At 45.4% G+C, this 25,251-nt stretch overlaps 2 protein-coding genes across 6 annotated transcripts in view; one reads left to right on the top strand and one right to left on the bottom strand.

The window, feature by feature from the left end:
* Positions 1-648: 648 nt before the first annotated feature.
* Positions 649-24,403, bottom strand: LRRC36 (leucine rich repeat containing 36). Of its 5 annotated transcripts, XM_081871880.1 has the most exons (13): positions 24,304-24,403; positions 21,744-21,866; positions 13,935-14,028; positions 13,743-13,828; positions 11,381-11,505; positions 10,616-10,667; positions 9,296-9,772; positions 7,189-7,412; positions 6,156-6,318; positions 4,317-4,495; positions 2,780-2,891; positions 1,764-1,878; positions 649-997 (listed from the first exon to the last, which is right to left on the bottom strand). In XM_081871880.1, exons 4-13 carry the CDS (start codon positions 13,816-13,818, stop codon positions 796-798), a joined length of 1,725 nt encoding a protein of 574 aa, XP_081728006.1. In that variant the 5' UTR covers positions 13,819-13,828; positions 13,935-14,028; positions 21,744-21,866; positions 24,304-24,403; the 3' UTR covers positions 649-795. The 5 variants fall into 5 exon arrangements, with proteins under 5 accessions (XP_081728006.1, XP_081728004.1, XP_081728007.1 ...); XM_081871878.1 differs by lacking the exons at positions 21,744-21,866; positions 24,304-24,403 and adding an exon at positions 17,674-17,816; XM_081871881.1 differs by lacking the exons at positions 21,744-21,866; positions 24,304-24,403 and adding an exon at positions 17,678-17,768.
* Positions 24,189-25,251, top strand: part of KCTD19 (potassium channel tetramerization domain containing 19) — a 22,370-nt gene continuing 21,307 nt past the window's right edge. Inside the window, 3 exon segments of the mRNA XM_081871876.1 lie at positions 24,189-24,402; positions 24,405-24,553; positions 24,909-25,214. Of these exon segments, the coding sequence (XP_081728002.1) occupies positions 24,204-24,402; positions 24,405-24,553; positions 24,909-25,214 (654 nt within the window). The 5' untranslated portion in view covers positions 24,189-24,203.

The following is a 25,251-nucleotide window of genomic DNA, read 5'->3' as shown; positions in this document are numbered from 1 at the left end:
CAGGATAAATGGGTGATACCTCTCAATTCAAGCTTAGTGTTAGCTACATACTTTCAAGCTGTTGTTATCAGAGATGGTACATCTTGAATTCAATTATCATTTTAACAACACCTACAATTTCCCCTTTTGCACACTCTGGTGTGTAATCCCACTAGCTAAGGATTATACTCAGCATTAATACATTGTGTTACTGCATCAAACCACCACACTTTTCCATCTGGATACTGTGAGACAATGAAGCCTTGGCCACTCTATAAAGTTTGAAGAAAGGAAGCCTTCTGGGCCCAGGGAAAGGACTGAGGGGTATGTGTGGAAGAGAACAGCAGAAGGGTGTTTTGGAATAGGGAAAAGGAGACGGAGTTAACCATAGGCACTGTAGGATGGCCACTGGAAAGCTGGGCTTTGGTTCAGGCATGGAGGACAAACTGGGAGATGGGAGCTGAAGCCAATGTCCCTGAGGAAAAAAGGTAGAGCAGGGAGGCTGTGGACTCTCTTCCTGGCCTTGGAGTGTGTGAAATAAGTATGTTTGTGGGTGCTTCTCTTTTGAGATGTCCTCAGAGCACATCTGGACACTCCAGTGAGTCCCTCCTAGGGCCATGAGGAGTCAAAGAAATGGTACCAATAAAAGCAGCAAAGAGTAGGCACACCTGCCAACAGGCTTTCATACTATACTTATGTGAAAATGAAGAATACTGGTCACTGCCTGTAATAAAGAGATTGATGATTGGTTATGTGAAAATGAAGCATAATTTGTATGACAGTCACCATGGGAAGAAAGTGATTCTGTGGTTTCTGTCAGAGAGGACAGCCGCTTAACATTTCTGGATTCCAAGCAATGGGAGAGGTGAGGGAAGCACGATGGGACGTCCTCACAGGGCAAGAGGCATGACAAGGAGCATCAGGGATCTTCTCCGAAAGACGGCCTGCTTTGCCTACGGAAGGGTCTTGTTCTTTATTCAGCTGCTGCAGAAGGAAGTTGTTTGTGGAAACAAGGGACCTGGCAAGAAGGAAACAATGAACAGGGACCACTCTTGACTGAGCCCAGCATCTCTGAATGAGTTAGCTTTCTTGGACTTTCAAACCAACAAGAAAAGCTACGTACATCAAACAGGAGTTTCATTAGTTGCCAACCTGTAAGTCTCCAACTTGATATTTTCAATCACTGGACATGTGGCATAGGGACTAATCCTGACCCTGACTAGAGGGTTTAATTGTCCCATAACCCATGTCCCCCTACAAACCAGGTCACATTGCTCATGGCATTAATTAATGGACAGGAGGGCATTGTTCAATCCTGTCGTGGGTTTGCAAACAGGTACTTGCAGCCAAACCAGGATTTTGCCTCTTGCGTTTTCCCTGCACAGCAGCCAAGGCAAGAAGAAATAAAAGGTGCTTTTTGTGAGCATCAGTAGAGCACAGGAGAAGTCCTGCCTGCTGCATTTGCTTACAAAAAGCAGCTTTCATTCTCCCCTCCGAAAGGTGTCTATCACAAGCATCAGCAAAGGACAGGATCTGCTATCAATGCTCTTTTCTTCTTCCCCTCTACATCAAATTTGCAATCCCCACTGTGGCTGTGAAAGAGACTCTGACTCAACTAGTCACTTTTTCAGATTAGCCCACCTCACAGTGATATTGTGATGACAAAAGTGGGGGGGGGGGCACCATAAATGCCATGCTGAGCTGCTTTTAGGAAGGGAGGGATAAAAAATGGAATGACAGCCCTACGTCCCCTCCCCTAAATCGAACTGCCAAACTTAATTTACCTTTGGCTCTCCTTCAGCAAACTGATGGTGTCCTGTTGCTTTTTAAGCTGCTTTAATTCAAAAGTTAAGATGTCCACCTGGGCATTCAGCTGCTCATTTCTACTTAACAACTCATCTAGGAGAAAAATATCAGTGGATGAGCAAAGCTAGAGCTGTGCTTGATCAAAGGCATGGGAAAAGGTACAGAGCAAAGTGACCCATGAAACCCCACCTATTATTCTAGCTATGATCATTTGAAGTCTTTCAAATGGCTTTTTGGGTATCCATTTTATTCTGAATCTAGGCGCAGCGGAAGAACAGAGATAGTATGAAAACTGAACTGGAACATGCACCCCTTTGGAGACTTTGTTTTACCACCCGTATTGTAGACTTCGAATGTACTTTTGTATTGTTGAGATGCTGCTACTGCTGTTTAGTTTTTAATCAACACTTTTAATCTTTTTTTAAAAACAACACACTATTTTATTTATAGCCTGCCCTTCCTCCAATAAACTCATGCCCTCATTCCTCCTGCCCCCTATTTAATCCTTGTGACTGGCCCAAGAAGGTGCAGTAAACTTAATGGCTATCAGCACGGTTCAAAATCTGGTTCCTTCCAGCTCCTTTGTCACCCTGTGCATCCTTCTATGTCATCTTGCATCTCTCTGGCTTCACCCCAAGCCCCTCCCCCATGGCTGGATGTTGTGGTACTAATCTGCCTTCCCCAGCTGAGAGAAAGTTCTCCCAGGCAAGCTCTGTAGCAATGGGCACTGGTGGTGGAAATGGCACAATGAAACATCCTATGGGGGACATTGTCTATTTTACTGGGGCAGGGGCTTGTGCCTGTGATCTTCAACGCCAGCCCGAGTCTTGACTCGAGCAGGAGAGATAGTCAATCTCTCATTCATCTGGAGCATGTAGAAACATCATTTAGGCTGACTGATTATGGGAAAGCCTACCTCAACACAAGTGTAGAAATGTCCTAGCATTGACAAAAGCAGTCAGACATCGCTCTGGTATTTTACCAGTGAACTTACCATAAGAGAGAGAATATATTCCATGGGAGCTGGAACTGGAGGTGACGGCGGCAGCAGCAGCACCTTCCACACCTCTTTCTTTGAAAGGTGGGCTCTGACTCTCTTCCACCTTCTGTTGGGGAGGGAAGGAAAGCGTTGGTAGGGTAGTTCAACAAGGAGGAAAGGGGACTCTGTTGGTCTGACATAAATATGTGGCCACGCATGTGAGATCAAGAAGGTTTCTTCTTTAGGCAGGGCTAGAGATTTCTGAAGACAACACCATCCCGTCACCAATCAGCCCGGGACCTTCTAAATAAAGCAATGTTTGTTTTTTGGCATTCAGATGCAATGCATGTAATGAAACCGCAACATAAAACCCCCATGACTATGAAGAGAGTATAGAGGTTTTGAGAATATTGGGTTGCAAAGAAGGTGCTATAAGGGCCAGGGGCGCCGACTTATAAAAAATATTGGGGGGGCCCATACCGGGGTCCTCGCCACAAGATCCTGGCTGCGGGGCGCAATTCGGGAGGGCTCAGCTGGCCGGGCCCAGGCCCGCGGGGCTCCTCCGCGCTCCCCTCCCGCGGCTGGGCGGCGCCTGCAAAGGCTGCGGGTTCTGCTGCACCTCCGTCTCTCTTTCCACTGGTAGCGAGAGCGGGTGGGAGGAGGCCACCCGGGAGCCGGAACCGGGCACCAAATAAGGAGAGCGGGGCGGGCCTGGATCCTGGCCTTGTTTGGCGCTTCCCCTCGGCCGGCGGCCCAGCCAAGCCCGCGGCGGCGGCGAGGCGATGCCCGCACAGGGGGGCGCCCACCCCTCGGCCCCCGCCCGGCGCTGCCGCCCCAGCACCTGCCCGCTCCTCCCAAGGGGCCTCCTCTCCATCCCGCCTCTTCGCAGCAGTAATATAATTTTCTTAAATTATTGGGGGGGGCAGAGCCCCCCCAAACGAATTTTTGAGGGGGCTTGGGCCCCCTCAGGCCCCATGGAGTCGGCGCCTATGATATGGGCCTGTGTTTGCTGGGAGAGCAATCCAGAGGCTGTAGGGTACTGTTTATGAGAGTGTGTGGCAGTGGGAGGCTACCCAGATACCCAGAGGGAAGCTGTGCTGTGTGGGTTTTGCATCACATTCTGGTGTTTAAAGAAAAATACAAAGCGCTCAGGCTCAGTGTCAGATGGCAGGAGGCCCCAGTGTGTTAGGGGGTCTGTGGACATTTCTTGTTCTGTCATTTGGAGGTGGCATCAGCCGACAGGGCTGGCATGGAAGGTGACAAGTGCTGGCACAGCCAGCCTGGGTCAGGGAGGGGTCCTTCTGAGTCTATGGGGGCTCTCAGCCACTGCCTGACCACTGGCACATGGTGATCCACATAAGTCACAGGCTCTGGGCTGGACAGCTCCATAATTCAGAGTAGCAGCACGGACTTGCGCACATGGCTTATCAGATAGCTGGACAGTAAGTTATCTTAATTATAAAACATTAAATATTCTCTCATAAAACAGAACTAGGGTTTGCTTCCACTTTACCGACGAAGGAAGAGGGAAGCAATGGTGAAAAGCACGTACCCTCATAGCCTTGTCGATGGCACTGCTGCAGTGCTGCTGAGAATACTTTGGTTGTTCCCTAGGAAGCTGGCAACTGAACCCTGAGGAGCTGGGGCCTAGCACGGCTTTGCGGGCTGAGCAAACATCCTGCTGTGAACGGGCAGCTGCCATCAAGTATGCAAGCAAATCGCGTGCTGGAGCTGCAAGACAATAAAAGCACAAGCCAGATTAAAACATGGTAAGTGGGGCCTGCAGCCAAATGTTGCAGTGTGTATATTGCTCCTGATCAGGGTTCCAGCCAACCAGCCCTGCCCTGTCTCAGGATAACCCAGTCAGCCCCACCCCCACCTCACCTCTCCTGACCCTGTCGTTCACATTCTTTGGCTACTGCGCATACTCAGTCCCCAGTGACCTGCTTTGGATGTTGTTGCTGTCGTTCCATTTGTGTTTTTTCTCCTTCTAAAGATTTTCTGTACTATTGCAAATTTTAGGATCCCCCAAAATATGTTGTTATATCCTGGTTGCTCTGTAGCTTTCAGCTTTTAAAGTTAGTTTTAATTTAGTTTTAAATTTATATTAATTGGTTTTAACTCACCTTATCAATACTGTATTTTACAGAGTGGTGACCAGAGAAGATAAGTCTGGATTTTATCTGCTTGGAGGTCTGGTTTTTCTTTTTAAAAATACATTTTTATTAAAAGATTTTTAATGAGTAACAAAAGTACATTCAGTGTCTTTGTTTTCAAGTTGCAGAGTCCTTCATGCAGGTCAATTACATTATATTTTTAATGAATTCAGACTTGCCTGTAAAGGGAGTATTGCATAACACAGCGTTTTTCAGATAAGAGCGGCTGGTCATCTCATAACCCTGAAGAGCTGCATTTTTTTGTGGAGTAAAGTATCTGGGTGATGTGCTCTCTACCTATTACTGCTGTAATCTACATAGTGTTTACTTAAAGTAAGAAATACATTGGGTGTTGTAATATCTTGAATGAATTTGCTTCAGGCAAAAAGAAAAATCAACAGAGCTGGTCTTGCCTAGTGTTTAGTAACTAGGCTAGGAGTTGCTGAGTCATTAAAGATGAAAAAATCTGCCCTACAGTTAAATTTGAAATATTACCATATTTACTCAAATCTAATGCTCACCTTTATTTGGCCAAATTAAGGTGCACATTTTGCAAAAAGTAAGGTGCACATTAGATTCGATGGCACATTTACATTTGCCAGCAAATACTTATTTTGGTTTCAAGGTTCTGAAAACTGAGGTGCCCATTAGATTTCATGGCATGTTAGACTCGAGAAAATACAGTAAGTGTAATAAGCAGATCCATCTGATAGGAGGTATGATGGTCACAAGAATGCTAAAAAAGAGAATATTAGAACAAGTTAAGCAGGCCAAACAAAGCCAAAATTTGTGTTTGATCCTACATGGCCCAATTTTGGCTACTATGCTGTTGGCACTCACCAGTCAAGTTCAGGGTTAGAGGTAGTAAAGACAAGAGGTGCTGAGCCTCTAGCTAGCCTGTGAGTTATCCTGTTTACCTAAAAGTGTTTACCCCAATGCCCAGGTGTATGTGACCTGGTTATCAGGTCCCTGTGTTATGAGGGAAAGTCATTCTGCACATCCTCAGAGGTATTCTTCCTGTTTCAAAGGCCCCATGATCACAGCCTTGCATAGAATACAAGAATTGCATAGGATTCTTTGTGACCCCTGATGCAAATAGTCTGATGATGTGCACAGCAAACAAGGACACTGAATATTGCCTGGTGACATGCTTGGCAAGTGGTCTGCTTCCCTTCTCTGAAAAGAAAGGGGTGGTGGGAGTTTTAGGCACATAGCCTGAGCCTAGAAGAGCATACCAAGGAAATCCTTATTGATAAAAAGGGAGCCAGAGCCGTTCCAATAACGATCCACTAAATCCAGGAGTTGCTGCAGGACAGTGACAAGAAGACATGGTTTCTCAGTGCTGCTGACAATACTTGATGTCTGGAGAGGGATATTGCTATGCTCTCTGGAGTGAAGCTACAAAACACATAAGTAACATTTGTTACATCTGGAAATATGGAGGCATTCTGACAAACATCTAAAATTTATTTATGCACATTTAAAGAGGTGGATTAAAGTTCGAGGGTAGGAGAGAATTTCTGACAACTTGTTTCTCAAATAAATCACGGAATTTCTTGGTTTTTTCAGTTGTTTTTGTAGCTTAGAATTTTTATATTATTATTATTATTATTAAGTAACTAACACAACACAGACAACAAAGAGGCCGATACTGGTCTGCTCCTGGCCTAGCCCTCAGCCTTGATAACTAGTTATATGCTCACTTGTCAATCACCTGATGTCATAATGTTGTCAGGTGACTGATACCAGTCTAAGATCAAAGGAGGTTGCTGTAATGGCAGACCAGTGGTTGCAGTGATTACCTTTGATGATGCACTGTTCATGCCAACCAACTGACTGACACTGGGAGCAAGCTTCTTGTTTAACATTCATTAACCACACACTTTTGAAAGAGTTATTTTTCTAAAGTGGGTTTGTTGCACTAGGCTAGGGCAACAGAGTATTCTGACTCATTTTAGCTCCTCAAACCTAAAGTTCCAGTAAGCGTTTGAATCCCTCTCACAAAATACTGAAAGTCTGGAAACACGCTGAGATACAATGGTGAGCTTATACTGTGCTGAAGAAATCAACTGCAGCAGAATGGGGCTGGGAGGAACAGATGAAAGGGCAAATGAATGTCACTCAGAACAATCTGAGGCATGCCCATAAATGTCTCACAGCCATGCTAAAGAACAGATACCACACATGCTTCATTAGGCAGCATACCACCCCATGATCCTTCCCCTGCTCTACCTGCTCCACAAAGAGGATCCAAAACAAAGCGCTCACCTCCGTTACTGGCTCTTTAAAACAGTGCTTGGGGGTTACTGGAGTGTGCTGGCTGCTGGTATGCTTAAACTCCATTCTTGAAGGACTGAGAGATCGGCAGGCTGGTGGGTCTCGCCCTTTCCTGGATGCGGATGTTAAGGCTGTAGCCGATTGTGAATTCCCAAGAGACACCTCACTTAACAAAGAACGATGCTTTGAAAGGAAATCTCCAAAGCTTGTAGAAGCTGAATTGAATAATGAAAGAAAGGAACTGTTTGGTTAGCAGATGGGAAAGAAAGGCTTACACTTGTCACAAGGCATCTTTAATTCCCAGCCATCTTGAAGGTGGGCTATTAGTCCAGTTCTATCCTCCACCAGCCCAAAAAGGGCCTGAATTATTTTCATAGTGGCTAAGCATCCAAGCACTGTAACAGAGCAAAGAATAACAGTGAAGCCACCCTGTCTTCCCCACTCTTGATCTAAATGTATGATTTCTCCAGAGTTGATGTCTGAAAAAATAAATCCTGCAAGTCTGCAGGTCACTGTACACAGTACTGCTTCTTCTACTACCCTTGGTGTCACAATTCCTCAGACAGTTTACACTTTTTTTTTTTTAAGGTGTCAAAACAAACAGATAAATACTAATCCAGCATTTGTTTAAAAGGTGATTAGCTTACCCAAAGCACTGTAGACAAGGTAGCAAGTTAGGCTGTTGAACCAAGCTCACTGGCATGCATGCCCATAATTTTATTTCTCACCCACAGTGAGCTCCCCTTTTCCATTTCCCACCAAGATTGAAAGCAAGCAGCCATCAATTCTACACTTGTGGCCAACTCTCGAAAACAAATGAAACCAAAGTAGAATTTAGGCCAACCAAATTCCAAAAATTCTGGTAGCCATGCCCAAATCCTCCATGCTTTCTATGGTTCACAATCAGACCTGTGCAGGGGAGGGGGCAACCAAGTATGCTTGCCCGGGCCTTGGAGGGCTAAGCTGGCTGGGGCCCCCTGCTAGGACTTAACACTGTCATGCTAATAATTTTATTCTAACAAGACTCCCACTCCAGGCCTCAGACAAGCTGTGCACAGGCCGGTTCATCATGCAACTTTGGTGTAACAAAGTAGTCCTTCCAAATGCTCCTACAGGTAGAAAGAGTACACCATCAACCATGTGTGAAAATTCTTAGGAAGAGCGGGCTCAATCCAAGCATGTGTGATGACAAGAGCTGTAAATTCATTTCCCAATGGAGCAGCTCAGGATACTTTTACCAATGGAGCGTGGGAACGGGCTGAACATAGCAGAAACAGTTGTGAGATCAACTTTGTTCTCTCTATTCATTTGTACCCTGTTTTTCCGCCCTTTTGTGGGTATTTCTCCTAACTCCCAGATTTGAGTATCAGTCTCATAACTACATTCAGTTATGTACTCAATAGATAGAGGAACAAGAATCTTTGCTGTAATTATTAGTTTTCAAGAAAATGTACTTTATAAAGTTTGAGAATGGAATCAGATTGCTCCCCCATTCCTAGTCTCACTTTAGGCCTGCCTCTTTTAAGCTAAGTGGAAGATATAGAGTAATGATCTTCTCTTCTACGGCTATTGACTATTGACAATACAGTGGTACCTTGGGTTACATATGCTTCAGGTTACAGACTCCGCTAACCCAGAAATAGTACCTGGGGTTAAGAACTTTGCTTCAGGATGAGAACAGAAATTGTGCTCCGGCGGCGCAACAGCAGCAGGAGGTCCCATTAGCTAAAGTGGTGCTTCAGGTTAAGAACAGTTTCAGGTTAAGAACGGACTCCGGAACGAATTAAGTACTTAACCCGAGGTACCACTGTACACTGAATTCTGAAATTTAGGAGAAAGCCCATTGCTCAGTGTTTTTGTCTTTATGCCTCTTTTTTTGAAGCTGAAATTTGTGAACAGAAGCTGGCTGCTCATTATACTGTTGACCACCTGTATTTTGCAAAAGGAGAAGGCTAAGGAATATTATTAATAGTGGCAGAAAGTTGACATTTTGAGTCACCAGGAGAGAACCAAACAAAGATTTCCTCTCATTCAGAAAGGTTAGGAAAGACTGAAGAAGTTACGTCTTGAAAACTAAGACAATAAAGCCAGCCTTTACCTGAGCTGAGCTTTAAGGGACTTGCATGGTCTGCATCCGCTTCTGAGTGCTGTCCCAGGAAATCTCCACATGAGGACCGGGCAGGAGCCAGGACTTCGTTAGCAAACTGTGAGGTGTAATTACAAACATCATCGGCTGCCGTCTTCTCATTCCTCTCATCATGAAGCCTCTTCACCAGCTCCCTGCGATTAGCAGAGGATGGGAGGTACAGGTGCTCATAACTCTCTGGCCTGAGGTTGGTCTTCCCTGCATCATCACTCAGACTCAGCCTCCTAGTTGGAGAAGCAGCCCGGCCAAGGTCCAGAATGTCCACTTTCCTATTTCCCGTTTCTCTTTTTCCTGGACAGAGGAAGTCTAGAGATGAGCCTTCAGAAAAGGACACGTGAAACTTCCCCTTACCAGACACAGCTCTGCTTTTCATCTGGGAGGGCAGGGAAGTCTGTGCCTGCAGGGCAGTGGGAGACCGGAGTTTCTGTTCTGCAAGCGACAAGCAGAGGGAGGACATTACAATTCACTTGTTCATTCATTAAATATATTTTTATTCAACAAGAAGCGTAGATGGCTCAATAAAAAACCCTCTAAGTGGTTTACATAAATTCATATCAGGAGTTGTTTCCATTTATCACAAGATAATCATGGTTAATAAACCTTGCTGGGAAGAAAGAGATGTGAATTTAGTCACACTTAAGATAAGGCTCCATTTATAAATTAAATTATGTGGGTTGACAGATGTTTATTTCATGCTCTGAGGCAAAGGCTGAGCAAGCCAAAAAACTGGAGCTCTAGTGGTTGAGAAGAATATTAGCAATATACCTGCCATGTATACTGATGGTTGCAAAAAGAAAACCCATCAATCACTCAAAACTTATCCTGTAAATTATATTTTTGTACCAAACTGAAAAACATCTCAATAAGTTGAAATAAAACCTTGTAAGAAACACCCAAATCTTCAACTAGTCAAGTTTTCATCTAGATTTAGACCTAGTATTCAGAAAGAGCAGGTAGGTGGTAAGCCCATATTTGGACTGTTCCACTTCAGACTGCAAGTGGACACTTACATGATGGAGTATGGGTCCCCATTTGGGGGGGGGACCTCAGAGGTAGAAGCCTTCTTCACCTTGACATGCAAGGTGTTTTTTTTAATGTACTGATTAAATCTTCAGGCTCAAGCAGCAGAATCTGGATAGATTTTACTACTTCCGGTCTGCATTTTTGTGAGAACTGGCCTTAGAGAAACATCAGAATCAGGAGAGTCATCTGACCTCAAAAGGCTGAGAATGCACACAGATTTTTATCAGGTCGAAAAAGGAAAACACTCACCTCTGTCCAAAGAGTTGTGACTCAGAAACTGTCTTGCATTTGCATTGTCTAGCTGGAAGATATTACAAAGTTAATATTCTGTCCAATAGCAAGAGTTACTCATTTGTTTCAGAAAAATCAGTCTTTCACCTTAGCTTTTGGCATTGCTTTACCATTGTTTTAAGTATTTTGCATTTCAGTTGCTTTCTCCAGGCCTGGGGGTGGAAGCACATCTGGTTTTCATTTTGGCCCTTTTCTTTCGCCACACGAAATGTTTCTGAATGTTTCAACTAAGAGGCTATAAATGGATCTTGGGGCAGAATTAGGCATTTCAACAGGCAAGTGGTAGCAAACACTCATAAGACTACCATCATGCCACTGTCCCCGGAAGCACCATGAGGACAATGAGCTCTCATATAGGCCTACTGTTTCTCTCCTTCTAGTCTATGAACTAGCCTGGAGTTTACTGACTTCACTTAGTTGCATAACCCAAAATGTGAACACATGTTCTAGTCATTTAATGAACCAATACAAATGGGATGGACAAAAAGAGTAGGCTTGGCATTATCATGCTTTATATATAAGAAAGGACATAAACAGGGGGGTTGCCACAATTTTGAAAAGGAAAGGCCTCCCTCTCAATGCATACAACACCTGAAAACTTTCTACTGCTGACACTGATGCAACTGTACAGTTAGAGGACACAGAAGTTTAACATAGCAAAGCGCTGCCCAAAACAGCAGCAGAAGCCACCTGCCTCTGTTTGACTTCATCAAGCTCACTTACCAGGATCTGGTCCTTGTTTCCTTTAGTTAATTTGCTGGTTGGCAACACAGAAACAGGCGATGTCTTTAGAAATGAGTCTCTCTCATCATGGCATGACATATGGCGAGGAGATGAATACTTTGTACCTGGTTTCGTTTTATAAGGAGAAATAATGATGAGCACCCACTGTTCGTTTGCAGAAGAATCAGAATGAAACACACGTGTTCCAGACTGCTGAGGCCCATCCTTTTGTTTTGCTCTTACAGGAAGCTCCTCAGGGGGCATTTATCCATTTCCTTGCCTTGGCAGCCCAGTGGGGCACTAAACCCATTTATAGCTCCCAGATATACCACTGAGCTCAGATGTACCATAAAATACCCCCAAAATAAATAACTGCAACACCTTCCTGAGTTAGAGAGAAAAAAATCAAGTATAATCTGGGGAGAGAGATAAATCTAAGTGGAGAATAGTGTCACAACTCTGCTGGGTTCAAAAATCTGCCAACCCAATTCCCCAAAACCAAGGGTTCTATCAAAGATCAGAACATCACCCCACAAATATAAGTTTTTGTTATTTAAACCCCCCACAGTATTACAGTCAAAGGAATAAACAAAGAAAACATTGGTTCAAATTAGGGATGGATGGAACAGTCTTAATTATACCAGTTCGTTTCCATGTTACATGTGTTGACCAGGAAATTAGTTTAATCCCATTTCTGTGAGGATTTTCTAGAATCCACATGAATGCAGGACTTCTTTAAAATGCTCACAAAATAGTCTGGGGGCTGTCTTCTCTCCCCACCTTTTTTTTACAGGTTCTAGCTATCTGAAGTGGCTAATGCACACTACTCCTCTGCCACATATGTTTATAATCCTACCATAGTTCCTCCTGGAAGTGACAACATCACCCAGGGAGATTGTAGGGCACACACATGGGGGCCTTTGTACCATGTGTGTGTGTGTGTGTGTGTGTGTGTGTGTGTGTGTCTGTCTGTCTGTCTGTCTGTCTGTCTTACTAGCTGCTAAAATAGTTGAAGGCGGGCCATATCCTACATGATATGAGAAGATTTAAAATACAAGGGAGTAAGTTTGGGTGAGAAATCTAAATCCCTTCTCCCTGACCTTTAAACAGAATATAAATTGTGCAACACTGTAAGAGAAGCTTTCTGATAACCTGATAATCTGAAGACCCTAAATGCATTTGAAAGGATTTGTTTGAGAAGATGACATCAAGGGATTATCTTTGCTTCAAGGCATTGTAGCAATATACAGTTTTGCCCCTCAGGGAAAAGGGATGGTTAGGATCTGTGGTGAAACAAACACCAGCAAATTGCAACCACAGACATTTCCTCCTTAGGAAAGAAGGAGGGAAGGCAAGTCAAGAGTCTGAGTGAAACAAAGGTCAGATATGGACTTAAAAAAATGTAAGGGGATCCCTGACCATTAGGTCCAGTCGTGACTGACTCTGGGGTTGCGGCGCTCATCTCGCTTTACTGGCCGAGGGAGCCGGCGTACAGCTTCCGGGTCATGTGGCCAGCATGACTAAGCCGCTTCTGGAGAACCAGAGCAGCGCACAGAAACGCCGTTTACCTTCCCACCACAGCGGTACCTATTTATCTACTTGCACTTTGATGTACTTTCGAACTGCTAGGTTGGCAGGAGCAGGGACCGAGCAACGGGAGCTCACCCCGCCGCGGGCATTCGAACCGCCGACCTCCTGATTGGCGCCGCCCGCGTCCCACTGGATATGGACTTACAGACTAGCTATAGAAAGGAGAGATCAAGCATGAGCCACGCTTTAAAGCTCTTTGTCCAAGCACCATTTTTTTACTCCAGAGTTTTCCCTATGAAAACCTACTTTTGGCAATCCATGAAAACCTGAATGGCCATTTGTTGCATGTCAGCTATAAAGCATGTGTTTTCACAGGGAAAGCTGGGGGGGCTAAAAGAAGAATGCCCAGACACTGAGCTTTAGAGCACGGAACTGTGCCTAGAAAGAGCGGGGCAAAAGGAAAGTGTGGACACACTCACAATTGCAAGAATGCCTTGTAAAGCTCAAAGCAGCCAATATCCAAGCATGTCTCATGGAGAGTCAGTCACTCATCAGAGCCCAACTGGATCAGGCCAGTGGCCCATCCAGTCCAGCATTCTGTTTTCCACAGCAGCCTCCATGAAGAAGCAGGACATAGAGGCAAAAGCTCTCTTCTGTTGTGGCTTCTGGCAGAGGGGCATGCTGGGTCGGCAGAGTCAACGGTCAGGGACAATGGCAGCTTCCAGACCAGATACAAGGGCAGCACCACATAATGTACATGAGCACAATCAAATATTCAGGCTAAGCATACTGAGGTTTTCCAATCCCAGTGTGATTGTCTCATAAAACCTACCAGTACGTGTCCTGTTGCTCTCTGTATTCATACTGGATGTTGCAAAGCTTTCTTGGTCTAGCACTTCACTCCTCATTGTATTTTCCCTTGAGGTAAATTTAACAACAGCGATGTTAGGATTAAGTAACCTTCAATATCAAGCACCTCCTTTCCCATCCAAAAGTGTTACTTTTCATCAGACCACTTCCATACCTTGACTTGTCTTTTTCCAATGGATCCTCTTTGCTCCTGAGGTTAAAATGCAGGTGGGCAGCTTTTCTCTCACGCTTCCTAATAGTTCTTTCATCTATGAAGAAGAAAACATGCAGGATCAATGACTGGCTTCAAAGAACGGTAGCAATCATGTGAAATCATAATGGTGCCATGTGATTGACAGATGGGCTGCTCTACCAACCTGTTAGAATTAGCCTGCAGAGGTGGGGACAGATAAAGATCTGGCCCACAGGACCATAACAATTCTCCACTCCTGGACCAAAGTGTCAGAAATAAAGGGCGGCAGCAGCACTAGAAATTATGGAGACAGGCAGCCATTTTTCTGCCTGTAGCTTGGTGTCATTTGTTTAGAATACTGTACTAATATCCCACTTTACAGCATCACATCAGCTTACAAAGGACAACAGAATTACAGAAGTACCACAAAATTCATCTGATAATGTGATTATTCAGGTGATATATCCTGCCCTCCTTTTTAGTATTTACTTTGGTATCTGATTACTAGGCAGCAGAGCCCACCAAGGACTTATGAAGCAGTAAAGAAATGGGACCAAGCAGTTCAAATTCACTCAGCACATGATGTAAGCAAGTATAAGGTTTATCCTGTAAACTATGGAATGCTTATCCTCACTGTCCAGTAATTTCCTAAGAGTTTTAGAGAGCAGAGTGACTAGCCCAAGGCCATTCAATGAACCATGCCCAAGTTGGGTCCCTCATGTCTCCCTATGCTTTATACCTGGTATGTCCAAAGTCTGTTTTGGGGGCCTAATCCGGCCCAACAGTCAATTTAATCTGGCCCCTGTGCCAGTATATGTCCTGGGTTAAAATCCTAAGAAAAGCTCAGCAACTTCAATCCCCAAAAAAGCTCAAAATTTTGGGGGTTAAATCCTTTAAAAAGCTCAAAACTTCAATCCTCCAAGCCTAAAAAAAGCTCACGCATGTTCACTTCATCAAATGTGGCCCTCTTTAAAAAAGTTTGGGCACCCCTGCTTTACACCCTACCGGCTCACAACACCACAAAGTCATATTTCACCCAATCCTTGGAGTTGTGATCTTGCAAGTAAATACAGAAATCTCTAACAGGCCCATCATAAACCCACCAATTCCAAGGAAGAAGGAAGAAGCATAGAATGAAGACTGTTTCTGTATATATGAGACACATACCTCCAAAATGCAGAAAGATTGCTGGAACGTGCTATTTTTTTTATTTTAATGTAACTATAAAACTATGTATGTTCTGTGTTCTGTGTCAGTTCTGATGAATTGAGTGTTGTTTTCCCTTCAACAGCTAACTTCCAAATGTGAAATGTGCAAGTTGAACAGACACAGAGGTCTTTCTTACCGTATATGCAATGTTAAGCAATAGTTAGCATAAACTAAGGTTTGTAATCCAACAACAAACCATGGCTTATGAATGTGGTTGGTTTGTGGTTACGCTGGCCATGGTTACGCTGCTGGCCAGGGTTTGGGTGATCAAATAAACCACAGTTTAGTAAACCATGGATAAACACTACACATGAACTAGGCCACAGTTTTAGGTACCATATTGCCTAACATTTGTTTAGAATGCCACATGTGTGGGCAATCTCTGCTCACTTCTATGCCTCTTTTCATAAGCAGCATTCTAGTATTGTTCATGAAATACATTGACAACACTCACACAACTCAGGGCATCTGGCCACAGAGATGCCCTAGGGCCCCTTGCACCTTCAGCAAGGAGCTCTATTACATCCTCCTCAGGGGAAAAAATCACTTTACTGCAATAGCCACATTAGAAATATAGTAATTTTACACAACCCAAGTACTCAAAATCCTGGTAAGCCTTGTAGACTGGAACACAGGCCAGATCCTTTGCTAACTGAACTATTTTGGGGTGCAGTTTATTCAGGGGCGCCGACCTATAAAAAATATTGGGGGGGCGGGGGCCCATACCGACTTATAAAAAATATTGGGGGGGCCCAAGACCTCCAAACCGCTGCTACTGGGGAAACGAAAGGGGCGAGCCCCGGGCTGCCCCGACCTTAAGTGAACCTGTGAGGGCCCGCCCTTTGCGGCAGCCGATTGGCTCCCGCCGTGGGCGGTGAATATTAATGAGCTAGGGGGAATCCCCGCTTCTCGCAGGGACGCCAGCCCCGCGAGATTGTTGATGGGTCGAGAGCCCGCAACCCCACCCCCTCTCTAGATCAGGAGTCGCTTTGTTTTAACTCATTACTGAATGTATTTTAAAAGGTAACTATCGTCAAACAAGGAAAATAAAAAATACCAACATAATTTTGTGATTTTACAAAGCATAATATAACTAATAATTTTCTTAAATTATTGGTGGGGCAGAGCCCCCCCAAACGAATTTTTGAGGGGGCTCGGGCCCCCTCAGGCCCCATGGAGTCGGCGCCTATGAGTTTATTTTTTAAAAGCAAATGTTCCAGTGAGCGTTGGTCCAAAATACTGACAAAGTAATGTGTCCCTCCCCAACATGAGCCCAAATCTATATATTCAGTATGTTGTTGAACATGTTGTTTAATACAGTAAGGCTTGTATCTCTGATGCCAAAAAAACTGACAAACAGCACATTTCTCTGCAGGCCTACTCAGAAATAAGCCCCATTCAGTTCAATAGGATTTACTCTCATATTGCTACCTAAATTTGCAAGTCTACTCAGGCATATATATTTCACAGAGTTGGTCTGACACCTTCCTAGCAAAAGGAAGTGGCTGCTGTTAGGGCTCATCATTGCAGCAGCCTGTCCTGATCTGTGACTGCTGAGCTTTGCCAACTCACTAGGTTTGACTGAAAGGCAGTTACTGCAGGGTGGGGGTAGACATATTTTGAAAGCCCTCTTTCCCCTCTCTTGCCCCGTGCTGCAGGATCCAAAAGCGGGCTAGTGCCACTTCATCTCCCAGTCAATCTCCAATGGTGATCTTCCCCACACACCCAAACAGCTTCCACACACACACACCGCCCCCCGGTGGAAGCCGGTTTCACCAACTCCTAAGTACAGCTCTGTCCAGCCCTATTCTATGCTTGAGAATACTGCAAAGAAGGATGCAGGACAATTTTAAGGTACTGTAGATGGATGCAAACTAGAAATAAGGCATGGTATTCACTGAATCAAAACTCAAACATTTACTGGAATTTTGCTACGGTTCAAGGTACAGAATATGGTTTATGCTCCCAATTTGCTTTCTAAGTTCATTATATAGAAGCAACAGTTGGCTATATGTCACCATTTCCCCGTTCTCTCTCTCCAAACTTACTCCACCACACCTTCCAGTCTTTGTATCAAGATTGGTTGTTCTTCAAGAAGATACACCATGCATGACAGGTAGCACCTGAAGGAAAACAAAAGGTCTATAGCAGGAGCTCAGTCTAATCTTAAACTCTAGGGACCTGCGGTTTTCAGTCAAAAACATCAGACTACTGACTAATCTAACTATCCAAAGTGAGCACAAGTAAAATGGAAGATTCAGTGAGGCAAAGATTTGTGACAGCATAATGTGCTTCTCCATAGCAACAGAAGGCAAAGCCCTTAGTACACAGTACAGCCACAAACACACACCCTTTCATGGGCGACTCCCTAGAAACAGTGCACAGGGTCATGAAGAAAAGGGGGAAGGCTCAGTTCTAGGACTGCTAAAATAGTATTAAGCAGAGGTTCTCAAACTACGGTGTCAGAGAGTTCCCCATCTGCTTTAAATTTATGGGGGCAATGCACTCTCACCTGCCTCATCTGTTGGTCAGGAAAGAGAATTTGGGATTGGTATCCTGACCATCAACGTAGCTCCCCATGAGACTGGGGGGCAGAGCTACTTGTAGTTACTGGCTAAAGCCATGACTGCAATGTTTGAGTAAACAATTGGAACAGTGACAAGATTTGCCCTTATGCCAGCATCATAGAAATGACCTCTACTGTCCCTCCTTGCTTCATCTCTCACCTAGCATCTCCAGAGCTTGTAATCTGTACACAGTGAACAGTCTATAATCAGATTCCTTCCTGGTTACAGGGTTGAGACGCAGGTCCAGCTCTCTAAGGAGAGGCAACGCTTGAAGGCGGGCAACTTCCAGCAAGGATGAAACATGATTATAGTACAAATTCAGATGTTGTAACAACTGTAAATACTCAAGACCCTGCATGGAGAAAAAGACAAGGTTGCAATTTGAAACTAAAATGTTTCTTTAAGCACTGAACTTGATCTCACCAACTGAGCGAGTAATACATTGGAAGTGGGGGAGAGCATGCATTTTCTCCATAACATGCATAGTTTTATAAACCTCCATCAGGCCTATCACAGTTATCTTTTTTGACACTAAATGCCTCCAAATGCTTAAGGCTTTCCTCTTGAGAATATACGTTATCTGCCTGAACAAATTGGTTGATCTTTTCCAGACCTTTTCCAACTCTATGCTGTCCTTTATCAAAAGGGAGTGATCAGACCCACACAGCATTCCAGTGTGGTGCTAAAGATGGGCAATATATTAGGCCAGACCAGTGTGAGGCAGCAACGGGAAAGGTGGGCCCTGCGAGACCAGCATTCAACCTTCACTTAGAAAACTCCAAGGAAGGAGAGTTCAGAACCTTCAGAGGGAGATCCATCTTCCATGTATTATAAAAAAGTAAACAACATTTGTTTGACCCCAATTATTTGACACAGAGGGGAAAACCTACAAATACAGTCCAAAAGGCACATAGGGAGTTCTGTATATATGGGAGAATTAAAAAAAAAAAAGATATTGTCATCTCAGGGAGCCCTGGCTGCCTAGATAAAACACTATAGCCCCCACAAACCCTTACCTGGAAGTAAGGCCCACTGAACTCAGTGCAGCCTTCTTCTGAGCAAATACTTAGCTATTTACTAGATGCAGGTCAGCAGCACCAGACGACCCTGCTTGGCTAGGCACTGGAGTGGATTTCCACCCCACACCTTGCAGAGCCGGGCCTATGCTGCCAACAGGCCCTGTGCCCCTTGGCAACATCTGAAAGCCCTGATCCACTAGGTGCTGGAGTGGATTGCACCCTGCACCTTGCAGAGTCGGGCCCAGACTGCCACTGGGCCTAGCAGTGGTGACAACAACAAGCAGCTCCAGATCTCCCAGCCCTACTCATTGCCACCCTAACCCAGCACTGACCTGGGGGTTCTGGATCGCGGGCTATACCAGTCAAAACAGGAGCCTCAGCGATCACCCTCTCCTGCGGGAAACAAACCAGGACTGCTCCAAGAAAATGCATATGGCAAAAAAGAGTGTTAAGCCCTGGTGAGCTGCCCTCTTACCCTCTTGTGGTTGTCCAAGTAGATATATATATTCCTTCACTTCTCACTTCCCTCTGTGGCCCCGTAACCTCGTGCTGTGGTCCCCCCATTTACGCAATTTTCACCCGTGGCCCCCTTGGAATATCCTAGAGGGGCCCAGGGGGCCATATGGCCCCGGCTGGGAAACACTGGTTTGGAGAGCTCTTTTGGTGTTTTTCACAATCTGCTTGCATTTTCGTCATTCTAAATGACTATGAGCTCATTCACACTGTCACTTAATGTGGAAAGTAAGCCTCCTGTACCTCCAGATTATTTGTGAATAAATTAAATAGCCCTGTGGTACTCTCCACAGGAACAAACCCTCCGGAGTATTCTTAGACCCCTCTTGTGCCAGAGGGCAGGCAGGGCTCAGCACCACTCTTTGTCCCTTGCTCCTAGACCTAACAGCCTCCAGAGCAGGTCTGAGTCTATCCCTCCATCACATTAGTCCCTCACACTCTTCCTTGGAGATGCCTCTGTCTTTTGCCTTATCTCTTGACTTGCCCACCCACCTCCACCTCTGGCTTTTTCTGTGGCTCAGAAAACTCCTATTGCAACCCCACTATACTGCTGTACACCCACCTTTGAGTCCAAATATATTTTATTATTTATTAAATTTATATTCTGCCCTTCATCCGAAAATCTCAAGGCAGTTCACAATACCTGGAGAGCCAAACTATAGCCTTAGCATTAACTCCAGCCTCATCACAGCCACCAGCTCCAGCCTTCAGAAGCCACGTTGCATTCTTTTATTTATTTATGAACATTTGCATATTATTTTTGCCTTTAAAAATTTCAAATCTTGCACTATTGTGTAAAAGATAAACATTTTCCTACCATCTGCTTCCTGGTATTAAACCAGTTATTGAGTCATAAGAGAACACACAATTCTGCAACTGGTAAATTGGCTTAAGAGAAAGACTCTTGTCAGAAGTGTTTCGGAAGTATATAGGAACACATACTGAGTCTTGGTCTGTCTAGGTCAGTGCTGTCTACAGTGGCTGGCAGAAAATCTTCAGGGTTTCAGGCAAGGAACATTCCCAGCCCTAGCTGGAGATGCCATGAATTGAACCTGAGACCTTCTGCATGCAAAACAGCTGCTCTGCCACGAAACTGTGGCCCTTCCTTCAAAATATATAATATCTGCATAATTGCCTTTATATTTCCACATATTGTCAACATTCTCAAATAACTGTAAAAGGTTGGTACAATCTTGAATTGTGCTGGAAAACACAAGGAAGCTAGCACAGAGCTGCATCTCTGTTCTTAGCATTGTACTAGAGATTTGCTTCTAAACCACCTCCCAATGGTTCATGCCCAGGTGAGGGAATAAAACCTTAAAGAAAGAAATCCAAGACAGATATGCAAGCTGAGCTTCCTGGTAGGAACCCAGTTTATTCAAAGAAACTATTGCCATACTGACAGTTACTCCAAACCAGAAGTTAGGAGAACTGCTCCAAAGCACATTTTAACAAAGTTTTTTTGTTTCTTTGTTTAAATTATATTTTTATTAAAGATTTTATTGTGCAACAAAAAAGAACATATGGTGTCTCCACTTTCAATTCATAGTCTTTTTCACAGTTCATTTACATTCAGTATGAGACACTGTTGACATAGACATTATGTGGCTGGGGGGGAAGGGGGAGAGAGAGAGATGGGGAGAGGATTTTTCATTTTGTTGCATAGTGTTTGTTCAGGGTTTTTGTGTCAGCGTCATGTGAGTTATTTATTTATATATCTATTTTTGGTGGTGGTACAAAATATTAGCGGATCCAGAGCTTAGTTGGTTGTGTTCTGCTGATTGCAATGTGGTATGTTTGCATGTGTGGGAGGGTGTTGTTGGGTCAGATTAGCCATATTGATTTGTATGTTGTTGTGGGGTGTGGTGGGATAGGACACTGTCTTGTGGGGCTGTATATGTGATAAAGGGGAGCCACAATGGGGTGAAGGTGTCCTCCTTTGCTTGTCCCTGTGTGAGTTTAAGTTGTACAAGCATTTTTGTCGTTTAGTCGTGTCCGACTCTTCGTGACCCCATGGACCAAAGCACGCCAGGCACTCCTGTCTTCCACTGCCTCCCGCAGTTTGGTTAGGCTCATGTTTGTAGCTTCGAGAACACTGTCCAATATCCAGCCACCTCGTCCTCTCTCGTCCCCTTCTCCTTGTGCCCTCCATCTTTCCCAACATGCAGCCATAAGGCCCACTAAATTCATTGGGTCTTACTCCCAGGTAAGCAGGTTTAGGATTGCAGCCTACAGTCTAGGTATATATCACTTCCAAGACTGAGCTGCTAGCACGCCATATTAGACATGTGAAGGCAGGAAAGGATATGGGTGAGATGCCTCTTACTAATACCAAGCTCCTCCACTTGGGAAACAAGAATCATTCATCACCACAATTACCGGCTTCACAGTTCAGGGGCATCACAGGCTCTGGCTTTTGGCAAAGAAGAGCTAATCTCTCAATAGATTATCCTGCAGCAACCATGAAAGGCCGCAGAACTCACCTCTAGACAAGCAAGCAGGTTCTTTGACAAATCTAAGGACTGAAGGTTTTTAAAGGCTTTCAGGCCATCTCCAAGAGAGACAATTTTGGCTGCATGGGTTCCCTGCAGAGAAATGGACTCCACCTGTTCTGGAAAAAAATGGCAACTTGTAAATGTATTTTGGTCTTTCCTACAGTTCTTAAACTGCAGTTTTTCACATATCAGAAAATTTGTTTATCTGATTTCTTTTAGCTTTGTATATTCTGACTGTGTGTGGGTGTGGGTGTTAGATGTAAAATATGTTGCTGTCATCCACAAGTATGAGTCCTATTAAGCTGCAACCCCTAAACCCCACTGTGGCAGAAAACAATAGTGCAAACTGGCACTAAACTAAAAAAAAAAATAAAGAAATAACTCTCAAGAGACACAAGTCATAAGCAGCATTTCAAAGGAGGATCTCTTAGGATAGAGAAAATACTTTTAGAAGAGTTCCCATGGTGCACAAACATCTTTTTATGCACTGTTGCCTCTAATCAAACAGGTTTTTGTAACCATTCAAAACCTGCAGAACCAGTTTATCTAGAGGCAAAGATGGTTTGGATGAGAACAGCGGAGGACCTTGGGGTCTCAATATTTAATTTAGCACCTCCTCCGCACCATTCGAAATAATAGTTGCAGCGCCCCCTAGGCTCTGCACCGTGTGAACGAACTGGTCAAACTCCCTAAATCTGTCTCTAATGAGCATTTAGAAAATGAGAAGCAATTCTTTCAAATCAGATTCCACTCTCTTGAGTGTAAACACAAACTATCTAGCATTTTCTTTCTTTATTTCTTTGTTTCTTTAAAAAAAACGATTTATCTTTGTTTTCTTTTTAATACTGTACTTTTATTAGCTGCTTTGACTGGCTGCTTTGAGAGAGAAGAGTGTGTTATAAATAGTATTAAAACATATAAAAAGAGAGGCAGGCAATCTGCCCAACACATTCAGAGTGGACTTAAGGCAGCACTGAATTTGCTGCTACTGTACAGGTTTAACAATATTAAATTCCCCAACCTGGTGCCAAGGGCAGAAAGCTGTAGAAGGCTCGTGGGATCTCCCTTTTTATGTAAGATCCCGTCACAACTGTTACCGGAAAAATCCGAGGGCTCCCTTGGACAAAAAGTAAAGACACCAACCAGAGCAAATTGGAGCAAATCAGCAGCCTGTAGGCTTGGCCTTTATTGACTGTTGCAACAGGGTGCTCCCCTCACTTGCAGGTGAGAGGAAAGACACAGAAAAATGGTGTGCAAGACCTTATAAAAACTTTTGAAATTCCCCTCCTCTAGGTCAAGCCCACCCCCAGAAACATCATGCATACATTACAGAAAGGAGGGGTTGAGGGAGGAGTTGCGGTGGTAACCTGAGTGTCCTGTCACCTGGCTGGTTCCCTTCTCTCCCCCTCCCCATGAGTCACTTCCAGGAGACAAAGGGGAGTTGGCAGTTTCCTGCCCCCTGAGGGAAGATCTGATCATTGTCCTTTGTTCCAGTCCATGCTGAATCCACTCCCATATGCAAGTTCTTTGTGATCTTGATTGTCTTCTGTCTAGGACCATCAGTGTTGGCATAGCAACTGGGCAGGGCTCCTGTGGATGTGCTGGGATGGTGAAGGGATTATGGCTGCCCTGTATCAAACCTTCCCCATTTTGTAGTCCTTCCTTCATGGAGTAAAATAAAAGTGGAACAGTGCAAAACCGATGTATGGTTGATTTTATATGAATTTATAACAGAAGCATAGCGTATGTAGTGTATGAGTGTGAGTGTGTAGCGTATGTAGTGTATGAGTGTGAGTGTGTGTGAAGTTTGTACAAACTGAATGATTGGGGTGGGGGTTCCTGCTACACAACAAAACAAAGCTAACTGCTTCACCCTAGCCTGGTTTTGCTTCAGTGCACCTGAGTTGCAGAAAAATCCCTGAAGTGGCCTCGTGCTACTCAGCAAGGTACTTTGGCTGCCCTGTGCCAAGCACCAGCACCCCAACCCCTCCCGCACCACCACCGTCCCCGAAAGAAGCCCCTCCCCACTCAGTCCCCCTCTGAGTCCTCCTCTTGAGGCCTCCACCGCGGAGTACTTGCCCCTCTCCTCCGCGCACTTATAGCGAGAAGTTTTCGCCAGGGCGGGGGAACAAGAGAAGAAGCCAGAAGAAAAAAGGGAGCCGTTCCGCATGGAACAAAAGTTCAGGAGAATTAGTTTCACACATGCCTCCTACCCCACACTACCCTCCCGACCGGCCAGCCTTCCCTGGAAACGTCCGAATGCTCTAATGAAGTCCTGGACGATGCCCGACTATGAAAAGGGGCGCCCCATAGCATGTGCAGAATGTCCACACCCGGTTACCGAAGGGTCCCTGAACTCTGGAAGCAGCGAGGCTTGGAGGGAGGCTTGAGCTTGGCTGGGCCTAAGTAGCCGTGGTCGGCCGGCCGGCCGGCCGGGGAGGCTGCCCCATGGCGGCGCTGGGGGGGGGGCGCTCCTTGGGGAGACCGAGCGAGGAGGCCCCTTCGCGCGCGCCCCCGGCCAGCCCTCTCGCTAGCTGGCGGTCAGTACCTGGCTGTAGCCCCCGCAGAGCCGGCTGCCGGCGAATCCAGGCCTCGCTCAGCGGCACCGCCACCGCCATGAGGCCGCTGCGCGTTGCCTGGCAACCGGGCAAACACCGCGCGGCGGCGGCGGAAGGCCGCGAGCCAAGGAGGCCGTTGAGCGGCCGCCGTCGCCCGGCCTTTGCTTTGCCCTGCTGGGCGCTCTGCCCCGTCCCCTCAGGATGGTCCTCCGCCCCTCCCTCCGCCTGCCCAGCAACATGGTAAAGGGGATCCTCTCAGGAGAGCAGGGCAGAGAGAGCGGAAACCCCCAATGGGCCCCCTGTGCGGGGCTGGAACCGGGGGCGGGGGAGGTCTCCCTTTACACACGCCCCCACACGGAGCGCGCTCTCCGCCTTTTTTTCAGCGCCGGGAAAGAGCGTCTCTGAGCATGTGCAGCTGGGGAGCATGCATCCACACTCGACAGCATCCTTGGATCCGAAGCATTATCGGAGAGGCTTCTTTTTAATATAGATTTAAAAAGAGCGGGTGGGGGAGGGGAATTCACTGGTGTGGTTATTTTAAAGGCTTAGCATCTGCTCTGAGCTTGTACTGATTTCTCCCCCACCTTTCACTTAGGAAGAATCAGAAATAGTTTCTGAAGCTGAATCTTCTGAGGAAGAGCTGATTCACCTGAATGTCGGAGGCTGGTGCTTCTCAGTTCCCAAAAGCAAAATCGCCCAGTTTCCAGACTCTCTGATCTGGAAAGAGGTTTCGGCTTTGACTCAGAATGAAAACGTGCGCCTGTTCATTGACAGAGATGGTTACACCTTCAGGCACGTCCACTATTACCTGCACACCTCCAAGCTGTCCTTCTCCAGCTGTGCTGAACTGAATTTGCTGTACGAGCAGGCCATGCTTTTGCAGCTGACCCCACTATTGCAGGTACTGCCTTTCCTGGCTGTGGGTTGAAAACATGCTC

Source organism: Podarcis erhardii, assembly GCF_964252035.2.
Source record: "Podarcis erhardii genome assembly, chromosome: 7".
NCBI classification, from domain to species: Eukaryota; Metazoa; Chordata; class Lepidosauria; order Squamata; family Lacertidae; genus Podarcis; species Podarcis erhardii.
This window is presented reverse-complemented; position numbering and strand designations above follow the sequence as displayed.

Coding starts and splice junctions, on each gene's coding strand:
- LRRC36 (XM_081871877.1), bottom strand. CDS start 17,268: ATGGTGTATCTTCTTGAAGAACAACCAATCTTGATACAAAGACTGGAA. Junction 6,319..7,188: donor TTAAAGAGCCAGTAACGGAG/GTGAGCGCTTTG, acceptor TGTGTTTTGTAG/CTTCACTCCAGAGAGCATAG. Junction 4,496..6,155: donor TATCAATAAGGATTTCCTTG/GTATGCTCTTCT, acceptor ATTGTCTTGCAG/CTCCAGCACGCGATTTGCTT.